Below are 22,679 nucleotides of genomic sequence, written 5' to 3' on the forward strand. Positions count from 1 at the left end.
GCTGCTCCTGCCTTGACGTTACGAAAGGCACGAAAATTAGACTGTTTGGCCTTTGATTTGGCCCTATCCTGAGGCAGAGCATGGCCCTTACCTCCCGTAATGTCAGCGATAATTTCTTTCAAGCCGGGCCCAAATAAGGTCTGCTCTTTGAAAGGAATATTAAGCAATTTAGATTTAGAAGTCACGTCAGCTGACCAGGATTTAAGCCATAGCGCTCTGCGCGCTTGGATGGCGAATCCGGAGTTCTTAGCCGTAAGTTTGGTTAAATGTACGACGGCATCAGAAACAAATGCGTTAGCTAGCTTAAGTGCTTTAAGCTAGTTCATAATTTCATCCAATGGAGCTGTGCGAATGGCCTCTTCCAGAGACTCAAACCAGAATGCCGCAGCAGCAGTGACAGGCGCAATGCATGCAAGGGGCTGTAAGATAAAACCTTGTTGAACAAACATTTTCTTAAGGTAACCTTCCAATTTTTATCCATTGGATCTGAAAAGGCACAACTATCCTCCACCGGGATAGTGGTACGCTTAGCTAAAGTAGAAACTGCTCCCTCCACCTTAGGGACCGTCTGCCATAAGTCTCGTGTGGTGGCGTCTATAGGAAACATTTTTCTAAATATGGGAGGAGGGGAAAAAGGCACACCGGGTCTATCCCACTCCCTGCTAATAATCTCTGTAAGCCTTTCAGGTATAGGAAACACGTCAGTACACACTGGTACCGCATAGTATCTATACAACCTACATAATTTTTCTGGAATTGCAACCGTGTTACAATCATTCAGAGTCGCTAATACCTCCCCTAGCAATATGCGGAGGTTCTCAAGCTTAAATTTAAAATTAGAAATCTCTGAATCCAGTCTCCCTGGATCAGATCAGTCACCCACAGAATGAAGCTCTCCGTCTTCATGTTCTGCAAACACTGACGCAGTATCGGACATGGCTCTCACATCATCAGCGCGCTCTGTCCTTAACCCAGAGCTATCACGCTTGCCTCTTAATTCTGGCAATTTAGATAATACCTCTGTCATAACAGTAGCCATGTCTTGCAAAGTGATTTGTAAGGGCCTCCCTGATGTACTTGGCGCCACAAAATCACGTACCTCCTGAGCGGGAGGCGAAGGTACTGACACGTGAGGAGAGTTAGTCGGCATAACTTCCCCCTCGTTGTCTGGTGATAATTTCTTTACATGTAAAGCCTGACTTTTATTTAACGTGACATCAATACATTTAGTACACAAATTTCTATGGGGCTCCACATTGGCCTTCATACACAGTGAACAAACAGATTCATCTGTGTCAGACATGTTTAAACAGACTAGCAATGAGACTAGCAAGCTTGGAAAATACTTTTCAAATAAATTTACAAGCAATATAAAAAACGCTACTGTGCCTTTAAGAAGCACAAAAAGCTGTCACAGGTGAAACAATGAACCAAATTAGTTATAGCAACCAAATTTTCACAGTAAATGTATTAAGTTAGCAAAGGATTGCACCCACCAGCAAATGGATGATTAACCCCTTAATACCCAAAAACGGATAACAATTTAATAATTAATGTTTTTATCACAGTCAAAACACACTGTCACAGGTCTGCTGTGACTGATTGCCTCCCTCAAAATGAATTTTGAAGACCCCTGAGCTCTCTAGAGACTACCTGGATCATGGAGGATGAAGTAGGAAGATTGTGACTGAATTTTTACTGCGCAAAAAAGCGCTAAAATAGGCCCCTCCCACTCATATTACACAGAGGGGAAGCTCAGTTAACTGTTTCTATGCAGAAACAAAAGTTAGCCATGTGGTAAAAATCATGCCCCAATAAGTTTTATCACCAAGTACCTCACAAAAAACGATTAACATGCCAGTAAACGTTACGAACATACATTTTAGAAGTTATGAAGTGTTATTAATAAGCCTGCTACCAGACGCTTTTACTGCAGTTAAGGCGCATACATTACTTCAGTATTAACAGTATTTTCTGAGTCAATTCCATTCCCTAGAAAAATACTTCAGTGTACACACACTCATCAGCCTAATACCAGTCGCTATCACTGCATTTAAGGCTGCACTTACATTACATTGGTATCAGCAGTATTTTCTCAGTCAATTCCATTCCTCAGAAAAATAATTTACTGCACATACCTAGTTTGCAGGGGGGCCCTGCATGCTATTCCCCTTTTCTGAAGTTACCTCACTCCTCAGAATGTATGAGAACAGCCAGTGGATCTTAGTTACGTCTGCTAAGATCATAGAAAACGCAGGCAGATTCTTCTTCTAATGCTGCCTGAGACACAAACAGCACACTCCGGTGCCATTTAAAATAACAAACTTCTGATTGAAGAAATAAACTAAGCTTAAAAACACCAGACCTCTCACAAAGACCTATCTTTAGTTAGGTTGCAAGAGAATGACTGGATATGACATGTGAGGGGAGGAGCTATATAGCAGCTCTGCTTGGGTGATCCTCTTGCAACTTCCTGTTGGGGAAGAGATATAATCCCATAAGTAATGGATGACCCGTGGACTGACTACACTTAAGAGAAAAACCCTCCTTTGGAAGGATTGAAACTAAGGAAATAGTATGTAAAGTAAGTAGAAATTGCCCCATCCACTTTGGAAATAGATTTCCAAAATTTAAACACTGAGGGAATGCAGGATTAAAAAGAAATAACTGGCTAAAACCAAACTCTGGAAAAATCTCATATTTCCTATCCTTAAAGGGACACTGAACCCCAAAAAATTTTATTTCGTTATTGAGAGAGCATGAGTAAATTAGAAAATACTTAAAATTGCATGCTCTATCTGAATCACAAAAGAAAAAAAATTTGGGTCCAGTGTCCCTTTAATGTGGTCTCCAGGTGATTTTAAACCCACACACATTTACAGACACCTTAATAAAAAACTAATTACCTACAAATCTATAACTGTCCCAAGGTTATATAGACACGCATATATTCTCACATTACCTATGTGTATACAGGCTTACAGAGTGCCAAACATAAAATTAAAAAATGAAGTAATGAAGTACTTACCAATAGACTCTACACTGGAGTAAACCAGTAGGAAGCCAAAACCAGTGCTAAAACATAAGAGGATCTGAAATAGGAGTATATTGAGGGACCAAAAGACGACAAAGGACAAATCACTGCGACAAGGTTTGTGACAAATCCCAATAGGTGAAATTACATTCCAATACTCCAGATACATCCCTTTTACAATCCCTGCCCTATCACTGAAGAATAAAATGCATAGCTTCATTGCTTAACCTTCTCCAGTGGAAGTGAAGACAAGACAGTTGCCAGTGAGGTGCAAGGCATTTTTATAGTTTGTGGGACTTGGGAATCTTTGCCTGCTGCTAGTGGTAGGGAAGAGCAATTCCCAGGAGTAATGGATCATGGACTCTCACCAACCTGTATGAAAGAAAAAAAAAAAAAAAAAAAAAAAAAAGCTTAGCTAAATCAAGACTAGGAGCATTCCTTAAAGTATTTGTTCAATTGAAAATAAAATTGGTTTAGAAAATTCCTCCTACTGAAACCCCCTTCCTGGGGTTTTTGGAAGGCTGAAAGTTGTGGAATTAACACAAGTTCTAGGTCTAGCACGTCAAAGATAGCCTAAAATAAGTCTATCCAAAGACCTGCATATTATTTCTCTAGAGGTGATTAAGTTTAGAATACTTCTAAAAATTACTGTTTGAAGCATTCACAGCTAGTTACTGCAAGCAAATTTATCAAAGGCTTACATATGTAATACTTACCCAATTAGACCTGCACCACATGCCACCACACTGTCTGTGTGATCCTCATCACTAGCAATGTGATCAATAAACGACAGGATGAATTCAACACGGGGCTGAACAAGCATTACATCAGCTGCAGGAATACCAAAATAATTTCAATTGTGTCTGCATATACAGGATCACATTTTCGACTGCTTTAAAAAACAAAGCGACAGTCTAGTCAAAATTAAACTTTCATGATTCAGATATGGTATGTAATTTTAAACAACTTTCCAATTTACTTTTATCAAATTTGCTTTGTTCTCTTGGTATTAGTTTAAAACTAAACCTGGATAAGCACATATGCTAATTTCTAAGCCCTTGAAGGCCGCCTCTTATCTGAATGCATTTTAAAGGGTTTCACAGCTAGAGGGCGTTTGTTCGTGTGCAATATAGATAACAGTGCTCACTCCCGTGGAGTTACTTGTATGAGGGCACTGATTGGCTAAAATGCAAGACTGTCAAAAGAATTGAAATAAGGGGGCAGTCTTCAAAGGCTTAGATACAAGGTAATCAGAGGAAAAAAAGTATATTAACATAAATTATGCTTGCCAGATCATTTCCTTTCCTTCTGTATGGGAAGAGTCCACAGCTGCATTCCTTACTTGTGGGGAATACTGAACCTGGCCACCAGGAGGCGTCAGAGACACCAAAGCCAAAGGCTTAAATACCTTCCCCACTTCCTCATAACCCCAGTCATTCTGCAGAGCGAACAAGGAACAGTAGGAGAAATATCAGGGTAAAAAATGGTGCAAGAATTTAGATTTAGGGCCGCCCATCGGAGAACACGGACGGGAGCTGTGGCCTCTTCCCATATTAAGGAAAACAAAATTATGCTTACCAGATAATTTCCTTTCCTTCTGTATAATTCCTTCTGTATGGAAAGAGTCCACAACTGAATTCCTTACTTGTGGGAAACCTATACCCAAGCTCTAGAGTACACGGAATGCTAACGGGACGGAAAAAAGGAGGCAGACCATAAACTGAGGGCACCACAGACTGCAAAACCTGTATACCCAAAGGCTACTTCAGCAGAAGCAATAACCTCAAACTTGTAAAATTTGGAAAAATTATGTAAGGACCAGGTAGCAGCCTCACAAATCTGATCCATAGCAGAGGAAACCACTGCTCTTGTAGAAGGAGCCGTAATCACTGACTAAGCTAAACGGATGACACCAAAGGAGGGAGAAAAAAAAAAAGGAAGACTGTTGAAAACCTCTGACCCCTACGCTTCCCGAAAAAGAAAGAAGTTTGTCTAAATTCCTTTGTGGCCTGAAGATAAAACTTCAAGGCACAAACCACATCCAGAATTACGTTGTACTGATCCTTAGACAAAGAAGGATCAGGACAAAAGAAAGGAACCACAATCTCTGGATTGATGTTGCGAATTGTCTTAGCATGGAAAGCCAGATAACGAGGGACACATTGCAAGGCACCAATCAGATATACTCTGTGTGCAGAAGCAGTAGCCAGCAGAAAAGGAACCCTCCAAGACAACAACAATTTAATGCCTACTTCATGCATAGGCTCCAACGGAGTCCGTTGCAAAACTATAAGAGCAAGATGTAAGCTCCAAGGAGGAGCATTAGATATAAACCCAGGTCTGAACCTAGCAGAGCCATAATAAATGACTGCACACCCGGAAGCTCAGCGAACATCTTGTGCAGTAACAGACAGGTCCGAAATCTGTCCCTTCAGGGAACTTGCAGAAAGGCCCTTCTCCAGTTCATCCTGGAAAACAGAATAAGGCCCTCCACACCTTATGATAGAGACGAGCAACCAGCTTGAATGAGTAAAAATAACTCAGAAAACCCTCTTGGCTAGGACTAAGTGTTCACTCTCTACGCAGTCAGCCTCAGAATCTAGACATTGATGAAGACCTTGGTCAGCAGATCCCTCCAGCAAGGTAACTTCCACAGAGGAGATCCCCACTAGATCCGAACCATATTCCTCGCAGCCAAAAAAGAGCAATCGGTATCACAGACGCCTGCTTTATTTGAGCCACTACACTAGGTAGTGGTAACGGCCGGAAAAGAAATTAGGTTGAACCTCCAAGGCACCGCTATTGCATCTGTTATCTCTGCCCGAGAATCCCTGTACCTCAACCCATATCTGGGTAGCTTGGTAAAAAGACGTCATAAGAGCTGCCTCTTGCAAATCTCCACAAACATTCAGGATGAAAGGACCATTCCCCCAGATAAAAGGATTGTCTGCTGAGGAAATCCGCTTCCCAGTTGTCCACACCCAAAATGTGGATCGCTGACAACAAACAAAAGTGGGACAAACCCAGCAGAGGCCAAGCCCTCAGAGCATTGTGTATTGCACGAAGATCCAAAATGAGATTGGGAGGGAGCTTTCCTCCTTAGTCCATAGGCCCTGTGCCTTCCTGGCACCCTAAACAGCTTCCCATCCTGACAGACTTGCAAACGTAGTCACAATCACCCAAGATTGTCTTAAGACTGACGTCCCTCGGGACAAGCGATCCAGACAAAAACAGAGCGACTCTCTCAATCGGTTGTCCAGAGAAATCTGTTGACATATCAGAATGATCGCCGTTCCACTGCTTCAGCATGCGCAGTTGCAGCAGTCTGAGGTGAAACCTGGCAAAGGAAATGTCCATGCTGGACACCATAAGACCAATCACCTCCATACCCGAGCCACAGAAGGCCTTAAGGAGGGTTGGAGGGCAAGACATGTTAAAGCCAGCATGCAACATCTCTGGTCTGTTAGAAATATTCTCATTCTATTATAGTACCCGCAAATTCTACGCTGGTACTTGATAAAAGAGAACCCTCTCTAATTGTCTTCCATCCATGGGATTGAAGACAGGAGAAACTCTGAATGGGCCACTCTTAAAAAACCATTTCCTGGAGCCGTAGCTAGACCAAACGGAAGAGCAATAAACTGGAAAAGCAGGTCCAGGCACGCAAAACTTAGGAAGTGGCCCTAGAGGACTGGCACGAGAAGGGAGCATCCTACAGATCTATTGTGGTCATGAACTGCCCTTATCAAACAAGACGAATATGAACCTTATTGTCTCCATCTGGAACGAGGGGACTATATATAAATATAAAAATAAAACCTCTCACTATAATAGGCACTGGGATAATAACTCCTAAGAGGACAGATCCTGTAAGCACCTCAGAAAGGCTTCCCTCCTCTCTGGTCATGAAGACAGGATAAAGAGAAGGAATCTGCCCTTGTGTTCTTGTAACCCTGAGCTATGACCTCCAGGACCCATGGATCCTGCACGTCCCTGATAAAAAGCGACAGAAAAGAGCGACAGTCTGCCCCCTACACAATCCAGAAGAGGACCGGGGACCGCCCATTCATGCCGACTTAGACTCGGCAGGTTTCTTGCTCTGCTTGGATTTATTCCAGGACTGAGCCTGCGTCCAAGAGCTCTTTTTTTGCTCTGGCTTAGCCGAGGACTGCAGACATGGGCTTTAACAGAAAGAAAATTGTCCCTTAGACTAGTTTATATTCTCTTGTGATAGGAGCGCACCCTTGACTTAGAAGTCGTATCCGCAGACCATGACTTCAGCCAGAGCCCAATGGGCCTGAACAGAAAAAGCTGAAGACGTAGCATTCAGACGAATAATTCTGCATATTAGCATCGCAGATAAAAAGAATTAGCAACCCTCAAGGCCTTAATTCTACCCTGAATAACGTCAAGGGGACACTACCCCTCAAACAAGTACCGTAAGGAGTCGCACCAGTAGATAACTGCTCCAGCAACCGCCGCCGGTTGAAAAAAACAAGTATACCGTATGTTGAAACATCTTTCTTAACAGAGCTTCCCATTTGTTTTCCATGGGCTCTTTAAACTTAGAGCTATCCTTAAGCGGGATAGTTGTACATTTAGGAAGGGTGAAGCTAGCGCCATCCCCTATTAGGGACAGAACCTCACAACGCCATAGAGTCCAGGACCGGGAACAAATTTGTTAAATGGAGAAGAGGGAAAAAAAGGAATCCAATCCTGTCCCATTCATTCTTAATAAAGTTTGCCATCTAACAGGAGCAGGGAAGACAGAAGTACAGAGAATTATGACTCAGGAAAAGTGAATGAATCACATGGTGCACAATGCAGGACCATCCCTGCTATGAGAAAAAGTGCCCCAAGCTTGTAAGCAGCACAGATCTTAAAGTGAAGCCAGTATATTCCATAACAGCCCAGGAGCCCATAACGTCACATAAAAACAGCATAAAACCAAACAAACATTATTCCTCACTGTTCAATAATCCCCCTCAGGAGATATTAACCCTTAATTCTATACAGATAAAAGGAGTCACTGTGACCCTGTCTTCTTGCGTCATCATACATGTATAAAAAAAGAAACAATCTTACCAGAATTTATGCTGTGGAACAGTAACACGGTCCTTCAAGCGTGACAGACAGTAGTGCTGCTTCTGACATAGACTTGACGAGTTTCGCTGCCTGCTTCCTTCACTCAACGCAGTTTGCTTATAGAGCTGTTAATATGAGTCGGGATGTATTTGCAGAAAGACTCTCCCTGCATCTCCGGACTCTTTCACCAATGCTCTCACCGAGTGGGTGACAGGACTACTTAAAACTTCAGTCCCATCTCGAAGAGTACTACCCTCCATAAGAGACTACTCCGAAATCTTCTAACACTTCTCTGCCAACCTACTGTGACGAAAGACAAAGAATGACTGGGGTTATGAGGAAGTGGGGGAGGTATTTAAGCCTTTGGCTTGGGTGTCTGCCTCCTCCTGGTGGCCAGGTTCAGTATTTTCAACAAGGAATGCAGCTGTGGACTCTTCCGATATTCAATAAAAAAAACAAACCTGTTGGTTATGCAAAACTGAGGAATGAGTAATAAAAGGGATTATCTTTAAATAAAAATTCTGAAGTAGACTGTCCCTTTAACTACATCAAATCAATGCAGACATCTGGGTACAACAAGTTAAATGTCTGTGGCCCTTGCTTGCACTTCAATTAGCTGGCCAGAGTACGAGGTCTCAATTTTTAGTTACCAATGACCAGGCACTCCGTATTTTTCAAGTTATCTTCTACATAATCTCTTCCTAACATTGCCAAACATCAGCTGTATTACCGCAAGCATTTTTACTCTGATGCAGTGAAACTACACATTACAGTATTAAAAAATAAAATAAGTGTTAAGCAGTAACCGAGCTAAAGTTTGTAATTAAAGTAAAAGCCACATAGGCTTGAAACATTTACACCTCAAAAAGCTTGGCAGCACACATCTGGAATGATATACCTGAGCACAACCTCAACTTGACACTTACGATGCACGTTCTCCTGGTCACCCTTCAACCCCTGGATAATTCCTGTATACGCTTCCAAACAGCCTTCTCGCAGTTCATTAAGATAATCAACCATATCGTAGTCTGTCTGGAGAAAGCGTGAGGGAAGATACACTTAAATTCAGACTAGCTGCTTTATATGGACTTTATTACTAAGGCAGCAAGCAAAGTTCAGTTGGAAACTTATCCTAGCACTATTACAAAGTTGTTACTAGCATGTGATCAGATTCAGTTCTTTTTGACATCCACATAATGTGAATGGACTTAATGCCGTCCTACATACCTTGTCCACCTGAGCTTGAGATGCTTGTTGCAGTGTGTTGAGCACAACTTCAAGATACTTTTTATACTCTCCACCTATGGCAAGTGCTATGTCTCCAAACACTGCCAGGATCTGTGGCTTCACAGAGCGATGAACGTTCTCATTCTGAAGAAAAAAAAAGTAGGGATTTTTTTTAATTAAAGATCCTTTCAAAGAACACACACACAGCTAATTTGCTTTGAAAAAGGAACATCTATATAGTTTGTCATCCAATGTTATGTGAAATGCCCCAAGTCTGATTTTCTTACCCCTAGGTTTTCTAATAGAAGCTGCATGAACTCATCACAGAAGGGCAATATGTTTGATTGCAGAGCACGGCAAAGATCTCCTACCAGCCCCACAGCAGCCAGGCATACCTAGGAACATAAAAAAGGATTTCACGGTTAGGTTTTTTTGTGTCTATCAGGGGTCGCCAATCTTTCGGACCTCAGGGACCACTAAATTTACACACGCACATATACATACACAGTTGTGCTCATAAGTTTACAAACCCTGGAAGAAATTATGATTTCTTGGCCATTTTTCAGAGAATATGAATCATAACACAAAAAGAAAATGTATGCTTAATTGTGGTGTATCCAGTCCATGGATCATCCATTACTTGTGGGATATTCTCATTCCCAACAGGAAGTTGCAAGAGGACACCCACAGCAGAGCTGTAATATAGCTCCTCCCCTAACTGTCATAGCCAGTCATTCGACCGAAAACAAGCCGAGAAAGGAGGAGCCATAGGGTGCAGTGGTTACTGTAGTTTAAATTTAAAAATTACCTGCCTTAAAAAGACAGGGCGGGCTGTGGACTGGATACACCACAAGAGAAATAAATTTATCAGGTAAGCATAAATTGTGTTTTCTCTTGTAAGGTGTATCCAGTCCACGGATCATCCATTACTTGTGGGATACCAATACCAAAGCTAAAGTACACGGATGAAGGGAGGGACAAGGCAGGTACTTAAATGGAAGAAACCACTGCCCATAAAACCTCTCTCCCAAATATAGCCTCCGAAGAAGCAAAAGTATCAAATTTGTAAAATTTTGTAAAAATATGAAGCGAAGACCAAGTCGTCGCCTTGCAAATCTGATCAAAAGAAGCCTCATTTTTAAAGGCCCAAGTGGAAGCCACAGCTCTAGTGGAATGAGCTGTAATCCTTTCAGGAGGCTGCTGTCCAGCAGTCTCATAGGCTAAGCGGATTAAGCTTCTTAGTCAAAAAGAAAAAGAGGTTGCCGAAGCCTTTTGACCTCTCCTCTGTCCAGAGTAGACAACAAACAAAGCGGATGTTTGACGAAAATCTTTAGTAGCTTGTAAGTAAAACTTTAAAGCACGGACCACGTCCAGATTGTGTAACAAGGATGGAACAACAATCTCTTGATTGATATTCTTGTTAGATACCACCTTAGGTAAGAACCCAGGTTTGGTATGCAGGACTACCTTATCCGTATGAAAAATCAGATAAGGAGAATCACATTGTAAGGCAGATAGCTCAGAGACTCTACGAGCCGAGGAAATAGCTACCAAAAAAAGAACTTTCCAAGATAAAAGCTTGATATCTATAGAATGAAGAGGTTCAAACGGAACTCCTTGAAGAACCTTAAGAACCAAGTTTAAGCTCCATGGTGGAGCAACAGGTTTAAACACAGGCTTGATTCTAACTAAAGCCTGACAAAATGCCTGAACGTCTGGAACATCTGCCAGACGCTTAACTAGCTGACAATCCTTTTTCCAAACCTTCTTGGAGAAAAGATATCCTAGCAATCCTGACCTTACTCCATGAGTAACCCTTGGATTCACACCAATAAAGATATCTACGCCATACCTTATGGTAAATTTTCCTGGTGACAGGCTTTCGTGCCTGTCTTAAGGTATCAATAACTGACTCAGAGAAGCCACGCTTTGATAAAATCAAGCATTCAATCTCCAGGCAGTCAGCCTCAGAGAAATTAGATTTGGATGGTTGAAAGGACCCTTAAGTAGAAGGTCCTGTTTCAGAGGCAGAGACCATGGTGGAAAGGATGACATGTCCACTAGATCTGCATACCAGGTCCTGCGTGGCCACGCAGGTGCTATCAGAATCACTGATGCTCTCTCCTGCTTGATCTTGGCAATCAGTCGAGGGAGCAGAGGAAACGGTGGAAATGCATAAACCAGGTTGAAAGACCAGGGCGCTGCTAGAGCATCTATCAGTGTCGCCTTGGGATCCCCGGACCTGGATCCGTAACACGGAAGCTTGGCGTTCTGGCGAGACGCCATGAGATCCAGTTCTGGTTTGCCCCAACGATGAATCAGTTGTGCAAATACCTCCGGATGGAGTTCCCACTCTCCCGGATGAAAAGTCTGACGACTTAGAAAATCCGCCTCCCAGTGCTCTAGACCTGGGATATGGATAGCTGATAGGTGGCAAGAGTGAATCTCTGCCCAGCAAATTATTTTTGAAACTTCTAACATCTCTAGGGAACTTCTCGTTCCCCCTTGATGGTTGATGTAAGCTAGTCGTGATGTTGTTCGACTGAAATCTGATGTACCTCAGAGTTGCTAACTGAGGCCAAGCCTGAAGAGCCTTGAATATCGCTCTTAGTTCCAGAATATTTAATGGAAGGAGAGACTCCTCCTGAGTCCAAGATCCCTGAGCCTTCAGGGAGTTCCAGACTGCACCCCAACCTAGAAGGCTGGCATCTGTCGTAACAATTGTCCAATCTGGCCGGCGAAAGGTCATACCTTTGGACAGATGGACCCGAGATAGCCACCAGAGAAGAGAATCCCTGGTCTCTTGGTCCAGATTCAGTTGAGGGGACAAATCTGTGTAATCCCCGTTCCACTGACTGAGCATGCATAGTTGCAGCGGTCTGAGATGTAAGCGTGCAAACGGCACTATGTCCATTGCCGCTACCATTAAGCCGATTACTTCCATACACTGAACCACCGAATGACGCGGAATGGAATGAAGAACCCGGCAGGAATTTAGAAGCTTTGATAACCTGGACTCAGTCAGGTGAATTTTCATTTCTATAGCTATATTTAACCACTCTCTCCTACAACGTCCTTGTTTGTTGAGAGTTGCAAGAGAATGACTGGCTATGACAGTTAGGGGAGGAGCTATATTACAGCTCTGCTGTGGGTGTCCTCTTGCAACTTCCTGTTGGGAATGAGAATATCCCACAAGTAATGGATGATCCGTGGACTGGATACACCTTACAAGAGAAATGAATTTTTTTGACACAATGAGTCCACGGATCATCTTTACTAATTACTAAAGGGATATTCACCTCCTGGTCAGAAGGAGGTGGCAAAGCTCATTTGACCGAAGGATAGAAAGGAAAAACCAAGGTGTAGAGATGTCTGAAGTTTAGAATAACCAACAACCTGTCTTTCAAGAACAGGGCAGGCCGTGGACTCATTGTGTCAAAAGAAAAAAATGTATCAGGTAAGCATAAATTTTCGTGATACGATGAGTCCACGGATCATCTTTAATTACCAATGGGATTCAATACCCAAGCTAGAGTACACAGATATGGGAGGGACAAGACAGGGAATCTAAACGGAAGGCACCACTGCGTGAAAAACCTCTCCCAAAAGCAGCCTCAGCCGAGGCAGAAGTGTCAACTTTGTAGAACTTTGAAAAAGTGTGGAGAAGACCAAGTTGCAGCCTTGCAAACCTGTTCCACAGAATCTTCATTTTTTAATGCCCACGAGGAAGCAACAGCCCTCGTGAGTCCTTTGTCGCCTGCAGGTAAAACTATAACGCATGGACAACGTCCAAATTGTGCATAAGATGTTCCTTCTGAGAAGAAGGGTTAGGACACAAGGAAGGAACAACAATCTCCTGATTAATGTTCCGATCAGAAACAACCTTAGGAAGAAATCCTAATTTAGAAAGTAAAACTACCTTATCTGAATGGAAAATAAGATAGAGAGACTCATACTGCAATGCTGAGAGCTTTGACACTCTACGAGCAGAAGAAATGAAACTTTCCAAGATAACTTATCTAAGGAATGCATAGGTTTAATCTGAGCCCCTTGAAGAACTTTGAGAATTAAATTCAGACTCCATGGAGTAACTGGTTTGAACACAGGCCTGATTCTGACCAAGGCCTGACAAAATGATTGTACATCTGGGACATCTGCCAGACGTTTGTGTAACAAAATAGATAAGGCAGAGATTTGACCCTTCAGGGAATTTGTTGATAAACCTTTCTGCAAACCTTTTTGGAGAAAGGACAAAATTCTAGGAATCCCAACTCTACTCCAAGAGCAGCCCTTGGATTTGCACCGAGATATTTACACTCTTATGGTAAATCTTTCTAGTTACAGGCTTACAAGCCTGAATCATGGTCTCTGACAGAATAGCCCCGCTTAGATAAAATTAAGTGTACAATCTCCAAGTAGTCAGCTTCAGAGAAACTAGATTTGGATGTAGGAAGGGCTCTTGAATTAGAAGGTCCTTCCAACAGAAGTCTCCAAGGTGGCAGAGATGACATGTTCACCAGATCTGCATACTAAATCCTGCGAGGACAGGCCGGTGCAATGAGGATCACCGATGCCCTCTCCTGCTTGATTCGAGCAATGCCCCGAAGAAGAGCAAATTGAGCAAATAGGTATGCTAGACTGAAGGTCCAAGGTACCGCCAGAGAATCTATCAGTTTTGCCTGGGGGTCCCTGGACCTCGACCTGTATCTCGGGAGCTTGGCATTCTGTTGAGATGCCATGAGATCTAATTCCGGCTGATCCCACCTGAGAATCAGGCTGTCGAACACTTCCGGATGGAGTTCCCACTCCACCGGATGAAAGGTCTGCCTGCTCAGGAAGAAACATCCACTTTTGAAAAATTTTGTTCATGAAAAATTCACTTTATAGCTTAAACCCACTCAATACATGAGGTACAAAAAGGAATTGGTGGTTCCACGTTGGCATCCAAACACATGGTGCAAGTAACATTTTGCACAGCTTCTAAATACATATTAAAGAACAGAAAATAAAGTTTAAAAAAAAAATACAAAAAATTGTTACTGGCCCTTTAAAAATTTAAACTAAACGTTTTAACTGCAGGGAAAGAAAAAAAAATGTGTTGCAAAATGAAAAGCAAAATTTAAACTGAATACCCTAACTCAAATTTTGAAGATACTGTGCCTTTAAATTTTAAATGTAAACTATTTTCCTGCTTTAAAAAAAAAAAAAAAAAAAGATTTCTAGATAAACAAAGGTTTTTATTCACAACAGACACCTCTACGCCTCAGCAGCTCTGCTGAGGTGCGTACCTGCCGACCGGTCTTACGGCAATGTCCCAGTGGTGTAGAAGATAAGGTCTCTAGAGCACGAACAACCGCTTGCCTGTTCTGCTGAAAACCATGCGGTTCTAGAGCAATACTTAATCTCCAACTGTCCTTGCTTTGTTTGAGAGCAAAGACGCCCCACAGCTAAAACCAGAACGTCTCCGGGTACCAGACCAGTTGAAAACCGCGCAGCTTAATATGAATCGCCTCTAAGGGAGTCTGAAGCGCGCACAAATAGCCCCGCCCATCGCGGGCATTAATATAAACACCACGACCGGCTTTATTTTAATAAAAATGAACCGATAGGGATATAAACTTAACTCCCAGCCCCAGTACGTAAGTTACCATGAAAAAAACCTCCATACATAGAGAGCCTGATGTCCCATATAAAAAACGCCATTTCTGAGCATTATATGTGGTAAAGGTATAATCAAAGTGCCCACTTTCCTCTGATGTATTTATCCCCCAGAAAAAAAAAAAAAGTCAGCACTTACCTTAATGCTGTCCGACAGCAGGACAGGCCAACAGGTTTAAGAGATCCTCTCCCTCCTATAGCCTTGTGGAAAATGCTAAGGCCTGAGTTAGACATGCTTAGGCCATCAGGATAAGGGCAGCATAAATGTATGGGAGGTGCAGTGAGAATTATGTCCCACCAGTTCCGATTGCTCTAAAGCCACCAAGAGCTCTACTGAAGAGACATAGCAGCACAATCTTGCACTACTTTAAAAATAAACTTGATTGAAGAATCTATTCTAACACCTCACTTTACCTCTTCCTATCACTAACGTAGGCAAAGAGAATGACTGGGGTGGGGGGGAGAAGGGAGGAGCTATTAAACAGCTCTGCTGTGGTGCTCTTTGCCTCCACCTGCTGACCAGGAGGTGAATATTCCATAAGTGAAGATGATCCGTGGACTCATCGTGTCAAAAAAAAAAAAAAAAAAAAAAAGTGTAACGCTCATACTGTAATGCCGAGAGATCTGACACTCTACGAGCAGATGAAATAGCAACAAGAAACAAAACTTTCCAAGATAACTTAATATCTAAGGAATGCATTGGCTCAAACGGAGCCTGTTGAAGAACTTTAAGAACTAGGTTAAGACTCCAGGGAGGAGTAACCGGCTTAAACAAAGGCCTGATCCTGACCAAGGCCCGACAAAACAATTACACGTCTGGGACATCCGCCAGACATTTATGTAACAAAATGGACAAGGCAGATATTTGACCCTTTAGGGAGCTTGTCGATACACCCTTCTACAAATCCTCTTGGAGAAAAGACAAAAAATTCTAAGAATCCGAACTCTACTCCAAGAGTAGCCTTTGGATTCACACCAATACAGATATTTACGCCATATCTTATGATAAATCCTTCTAGTCACAGGCTTACAAGCCTGAATCATGGTCTCAATGACCGATTTTAAAAATCCACACTTAGATAAAAGTAAGCGTTCAATTTCCAAGCAGTCAGCTTCAGAGAAACTAGATTTGGATGAAGGAAGGGCCCTTTAATTAGAAGGTCCTTCCTCAATGGAAGTTTCCAAGGTGGAAGAGATGACATCTCCCCCAGGTCTGCATACCAAATCCTGCGAGGCCACACCGGTGCAATGAGGATCACCGACACCCTCTTGTTTGATTCGAGCAATGACCCGAGGTAGAAGAGCGAACGGGGGAAACGGGTATGAGAGACTGAAATGCCAGGGTACCGCCAGAGCGTCTATCAGAAAACGCCTGAGGATCCCTTGACCCGAAATTCGGGAGTTTGGCATTCTGCCGAGATGCCATGAGGTCCAGTTCCGGCTGTCTCCCATTTGAGAATCACGCTTGAAAACACTTCTGGACGGAGTTCCCACTTCCCCGGGTGAAAGGTCTGTCTGCTCAGAAAATCTGTCTCCAAGTTGTTCACTTCTGGGATGTGGATCGCCAACGCAGAAATTGTGGGTCTCTGCCCACTGAATTATCTTGGCTACCTTTGTCATGGCTAAGGAACTCCTTGTTCCTCCCTGATGGTTGATGTAAGCCACTGAAGTTATGTTGTCTGACTAAAACGTGATAAACCGAGCCAAGGCTAACTGAGGCCAGGTTAGAAGAGCATTGAAGATTGCTCTGTTCCAGAATGTTTATGGGTAGAACAGACTCAGACCCAGTCCATGTTCCCTGAGCCTTTAGAGCCCCTGACAGCTCCCCATCCCAGAGGGCTGGCGTCTGTCGTCACAATCACCCAAGAGGGTCTGCGAAAGCAGCTTCCCTGGGAGAGATGATCCTGACACAACCACTAAAGACGACAATCCCTTGTCTCCTGCTCCAGCTGTAATCACGGAGACAGGTCCGCATAATCTCCGTTCCACTGTCCAAACATGCTTAACGGCAGAGGTCTGAGGTGGAAACGGGCGAACGGGATGATGTCCATTGCCACTACCATCAGACAGATTACCTACATGCACTGAGCCACTGATGGCCGAGGAGAGGACTCAAGTGCTAGGCAAGAATCAACACAACAGATTGGGGTTTAGGCTGATAGCCGGAGACAAACTCTGCCTCTAAACCCGCCGCTTCGATCTCAAAGTACGGGGGTCACATGATCTCAACAAGAGACAGAAATGGCGCCACTCTTTTCTTCATTAACAAGGGAGGCGGGGCCATTGTCCGGCGCAAGAACTACCAGGCAAAATGGAGCCCAAATGAATTCCGTCTTTCAGACCAGGGGATACACTCCAGAAAAAAAGTACTCTCAAGGCAGACACTTTCACACTGTTGACCGAGCATGTGCCCCGCATTAAACGATAACATAAGTGCTCTCAAGTCAAGACAAACACCCGTTCTGCAATGTTGCAGAAAGACCTAACCTCAGATTTAAAAAAAAAAAAAAAAAAAAAAAAGCCAAACAAGCCCATCACCATCAAAAATGAATAAACTCTAAAAACGTACAGAGTATCTAATTTTATGTCAAATATTCTAGCTTCATGAAGCTGGTTAACCCCTTTACCAACTCTCACATGAAGTGCCTGCACACTGCCACCAATAATATCCTACTAGAATATATTTTGTACCCCCACCATGCACCAAGGCAAAGAGAATGACAGGGGCTTGTGGGAAGGGAAATGATACTCAACAGTTTGGCTGTGGTGCTCTTTACCTCCTCTTGCTGGCCAGGAGTGATAGTCCCAACAGTAATTGACGTGGACTCACCATATCTTAGGAAAAATATTTATTGGAGAAGCAAGAGAAATAAAATTGTACAGTTTGCAGTAGATCTATATCTCAGGTTCCAGTATACCTACATCAGTATGACAGTCTAAATTGTCATTGTTTGACAATTCGTTGTAACATTCCTGGCTATTTCTAATATTTCAATAAAGAAATAAAAAAATGTAAGAGCTGTGCCTGAAATTAGTGTCTCTGCTTTTCCCTTTTTCTGAATGACCAATTTTAGCTCAGAGTTTTTTTCTATCACCATACATTCAGCCTCTGAATCTAGATTTTGGTAAAAGAATGAACGCCGAGCTAGAAAGTCCACTGAGGAAAACAGGACGGAGGAGCAGACATCCTTGTGAGCTCTGAGTACCAAGACCTGCAGGGACACAGAGCTATCAGCATCACGGACAGTCATTTTATCGGTGCAACAAGGAGCACTATCAGGGGAAACTAGACGCGCTAGGGCATCCACAATCTCCGCATGAGGATCTTCTTGACCCGGATCTGTACCTCATGCTTTATCACGAGTCATACCTGCATTTCGCATACTAGATAGTCCCCATGACAGGGAAAGCAAGAAAACAGAATTTATGCTTGCCTGATAAATTACTTTCTCCAACGGTGTGTCCGGTCCACGGCGTCATCCTTACTTGTGGGAATATCTCTTCCCCAACAGGAAATGGCAAAGTGTCCCAGCAAAGCTGGCCATATAGTCCCTCCTAGGCTCCGCCCACCCCAGTCATTCGACCGACGGACAGGAGGAAATATATATAGGAGAAACCATATGGTACCGTGGTGACTGTAGTTAGAGAAAATAATTCATCAGACCTGATTAAAAAAAAAAACAGGGCGGGCCGTGGACCGGACACACCGTTGGAGAAAGTAATTTATCAGGTAAGCATAAATTCTGTTTTCTCCAACATTGGTGTGTCCGGTCCACGGCGTCATCCTTACTTGTGGGAACCAATACCAAAGCTTTAGGACACGGATGAAGGGAGGGAGCAAATCAGGTTACCTAAACGGAAGGCACCACAGCTTGCAAAACCCTTTCTCCCAAAAATAGCCTCCGAAGAAGCAAAAGTATCAAATTTGTAAAATTTGGCAAAAGTGTGCAGTGAAGACCAAGTCGCTGCCTTACATATCTGGTCAACAGAAGACTCGTTCTTGAAGGCCCATGTGGAAGCCACAGCCCTAGTGGAGTGAGCTGTGATTCTTTCAGGAGGCTGCCGTCCGGCAGTCTCATAAGCCAATCGGATGATGCTTTTAAGCCAAAAGGAAAGAGGTAGAAGTCGCTTTTTGACCTCTCCTTTTACCAGAACAAACAACAAACAAGGAAGAGGTTTGTCTGAAATCTTTTGTAGCCTCTAAATAGAATTTTAGAGCACGAACCACGTCCAAATTGTGTAACAAACGTTCCTTCTTTGAAACTGGATTCGGACATAAAGGTACAACTATCTCCTGGTTAATATTTTTGTTAGAAACAACCTTAGGAAGAAAACCAGGCTTAGTACGCAAAACCACCTTATCTGCATGGAACACCAGATAGGGCGGAGAACACTGCAGAGCAGATAACTCTGAAACTCTTCTAGCAGAAGAAATTGCAACCAAAAACAAAACTTTCCAAGATAGTAACTTAATATCTATGGAATGTAAAGGTTCAAACGGAACCCCTTGAAGAACTGAAAGAACTAGATTTAGACTCCAGGGAGGAGTCAAAGGTCTGTAAACAGGCTTGATCCTAACCAGAGCCTGAACAAATGCTTGAACATCTGGCACAGCTGCCAGTCTTTTGTGTAGTAAGACAGATAAAGCAGAGATCTGTCCCTTTAGAGAACTTGCAGATAATCTTTTCTCCAAACCTTCTTGTAGAAAGGAGAGAATCTTTGGAATTTTTATCTTATTCCATGGGAATCCTTTGGATTCACACCAACAGATATATCTTTTCCATATTTTATGGTAAATCTTTCTAGTTACCGGTTTTCTGGCCTGAACCAGAGTATCTATCACAGAATCTGAAAACCCACGCTTCGATAGAATCAAGCGTTCAATCTCCAAGCCGTTAGCTGGAGGGAAACCAGATTTGGATGTTCGAATGGACCCTGAACAAGAAGGTCCTGTCTAAAAGGTAGCTTCCATGGTGGAACAGATGACATTCACCAGGTCTGGATACCAAGTCCTGCGTGGCCACGCAGGAGCTATCAAGATCACCGAGGACCTCTCCTGATTGATCCTGGCTACCAGCCTGGGAATGAGAGGAAACGGTGGAAATACATAAGCTAGGTTGAAGGTCCAAGGTGCTACTAGTGCATCTACTAGAGTCGCCTTGGGATCCCTGGATCTGGACCCGTAGCAAGGAACCTTGAAGTTCTGACGAGATGCCATCAGATCCATGTCTGGAATGCCCCATAATTGAGTTATTTGGGCAAAGATCTCCGGATGGAGTTCCCACTCCCCCGGATGGAATGTCTGAAGACTCAGAAAATCCGCCTCCCAGTTTGCCACACCTGGGATGTGGATCGCAGACAGGTGGCAGGAGTGATCCTCCGCCCATTGAATTATTTTGGTCACTTCTTTCATCGCCAGGGAACTCCTTGTTCCCCCCTGATTGATATACGCAACGGTCGTCATGTTGTCTGATTGGAACCTTATGAATCTGGCCTTTGCTAGTTGAGGCCAAGCCCTGAGAGCATTGAATATCGCTCTCAGTTCCAGAATGTTTATCGGGAGAAGAGACTCTTCCTGAGACCATAGACCCTGAGCTTTCAGGGATTCCCAGACTGCGCCCCAGCCCACTAGACTGGCGTCGGTCGTGACAATGACCCACTCTGGTCTGCGGAAGCTCATTCCCTGTGACAGATTGTCCAGGGTCAGCCACCAACAGAGTGAATCTCTGGTCTTCTGATCTACTTGAATCATTGGAGACAAGTCTGTATAGTCCCCATTCCACTGTTTGAGCATGCACAGTTGTAATGGTCTTAGATGAATTTGTGCAAAAGGAACTATGTCCATTGCTGCAACCATCAACCCTACTACTTCCATGCACTGCGCTATGGAAGGACGAGGAACAGAATGAAGAGCTTGACAAGAGCTTAGAAGTTTTGACTTTCTGACCTCTGTCAGAAAAATCCTCATTTCTAAGGAATCTATTATTGTTCCCAAGAAGGGAACTCTTGTTGACGGAGACAGAGAACTTTTTTCTATGTTCACCTTCCATCCGTGTGATCTGAGAAAGGCCAGAACGATGTCTGTATGAGCCTTTGCTTTTGACAGGGACGACGCTTGTATTAGAATGTCGTCCAAGTAAGGTACTACTGCAATGCCCCTCGGTCTTAGAACCGCTAGAAAGGACCCTAGTATCTTTTGTGAAAATCCTTGGAGCAGTGGCTAACCCGAATGGAAGGGCCACAAACTGGTAATGTTTGTCCAGAAAGGCGAACCTTAGGAACTGATGATCTTTGTGGATAGGAATATGTAGGTACGCATCCTTTAGATCCACGGTAGTCATAAATTGACCTTCCTGGATAGTGGGTAGAATCGTTCGAATGGTTTCCATCTTGAACGATGGTACCCTGAGAAATTTGTTTAGGATCTTCAAATCCAAAATTGGTCTGAAAGTTCCCTCTTTTTTGGGAACTACGAACAGATTGGAATAAAATCCCATTCCTTGTTCCTTTATTGGAACTGGGTGTATCACTCCCATCTTTAACAGGTCTTCTACACAATGTAAGAACGCCTGTCTCTTTATTTGGTTTGAGGATAAGTGAGACATGTGGAACCTTCCCCTTGGGGGTAGTTCCCTGAATTCCAGGAGATAACCCTGAGAAACTATTTCTAGCGCCCAGGGATCCTGAACATCTCTTGCCCAAGCCTGAGCAAAGAGAGAGTCTGCCCCCCACTAGATCCGGTCCCGGATCAGGGGCTAGTCCTTCATGCTGTTTTGTTAGCAGCGGCAGGCTTCTTGGCCTGCTTACCCTTGTTCCAGCCTTGCATCGGTTTCCAGGCTGGTTTGGGTTGTGAGGCATTACCCTCTTGCTTAGAGGATGCAGAGTTAGAGGCCGGTCCGTTCCTGAAATTGCGAAAGGAACGAAAATAAGACTTATTTTTGGCCTTGAAAGGCCTATCTTGAGGAAGGGCGTGGCCCTTTCCCCCAGTGATGTCTGAAATAATCTCTTTCAATTCTGGTCCAAATAGAGTTTTACCTTTGAAAGGGATGATAAGCAATTTTGTCTTGGAAGACACATCCGCTGACCAAGACTTTAGCCAAAGTGCTCTGCGCGCCACAATAGCAAACCCTGAATTTTTCGCCGCTAATCTAGCTAATTGCAAAGCGGCATCTAAAATAAAAGAGTTAGCCAACTTAAGTGCGTGAACTCTGTCCATAACCTCCTCATATGGAGTCTCTCTACTAAGCGAGTTTTCTAGTTCCTCGAACCAGAACCACGCTGCTGTAGTGACAGGAACGATGCACGAAATGGGTTGAAGAAGGTAACCTTGCTGTACAAAAATCTTTTTAAGCAAACCATCCAATTTTTTATCCATAGGATCTTTGAAAGCACAACTATCTTCGATAGTAATAGTAGTGCGTTTGTTTAGAGTAGAAACTGCCCCCTCGACCTTAGGGACTGTCTGCCATAAGTCCTTTCTGTGGTCGACCATAGGAAATAATTTCTTAAATATAGGGGGGGGGGGGGACGACCAAAAGGTATGCCGGGCTTTTCCCACTCCTTATTTACTATGTCCGCCACCCGCTTGGGTATAGGAAAAACGTCGGGGTGCACCGGAACCTCTAGGAACTTGTCCATCTTGCATAATTTCTCTGGAATGACCAAGTTGTCACAA

The 22,679-nt window shown here is 43.4% G+C and overlaps 1 protein-coding gene across 1 annotated transcript in view; it reads right to left on the reverse strand.

Moving 5' to 3' along the window:
• The window catches only part of KPNB1 (karyopherin subunit beta 1), a 102,803-nt gene that overhangs the window by 17,967 nt on the left and 62,157 nt on the right, over positions 1 to 22,679 (reverse strand). Inside the window, exons 17-20 of the mRNA XM_053697667.1 lie at positions 9,634 to 9,741; positions 9,347 to 9,490; positions 9,046 to 9,151; positions 3,751 to 3,865 (exon numbers count right to left, since the gene is read on the reverse strand). Coding sequence (XP_053553642.1) covers positions 3,751 to 3,865; positions 9,046 to 9,151; positions 9,347 to 9,490; positions 9,634 to 9,741 — 473 coding nt within the window. The remainder of the gene's footprint in view (positions 1 to 3,750; positions 3,866 to 9,045; positions 9,152 to 9,346; positions 9,491 to 9,633; positions 9,742 to 22,679) is intronic.

Source organism: Bombina bombina, chromosome 1 (genome assembly GCF_027579735.1).
Source record: "Bombina bombina isolate aBomBom1 chromosome 1, aBomBom1.pri, whole genome shotgun sequence".
NCBI lineage: Eukaryota > Metazoa > Chordata > Amphibia > Anura > Bombinatoridae > Bombina > Bombina bombina.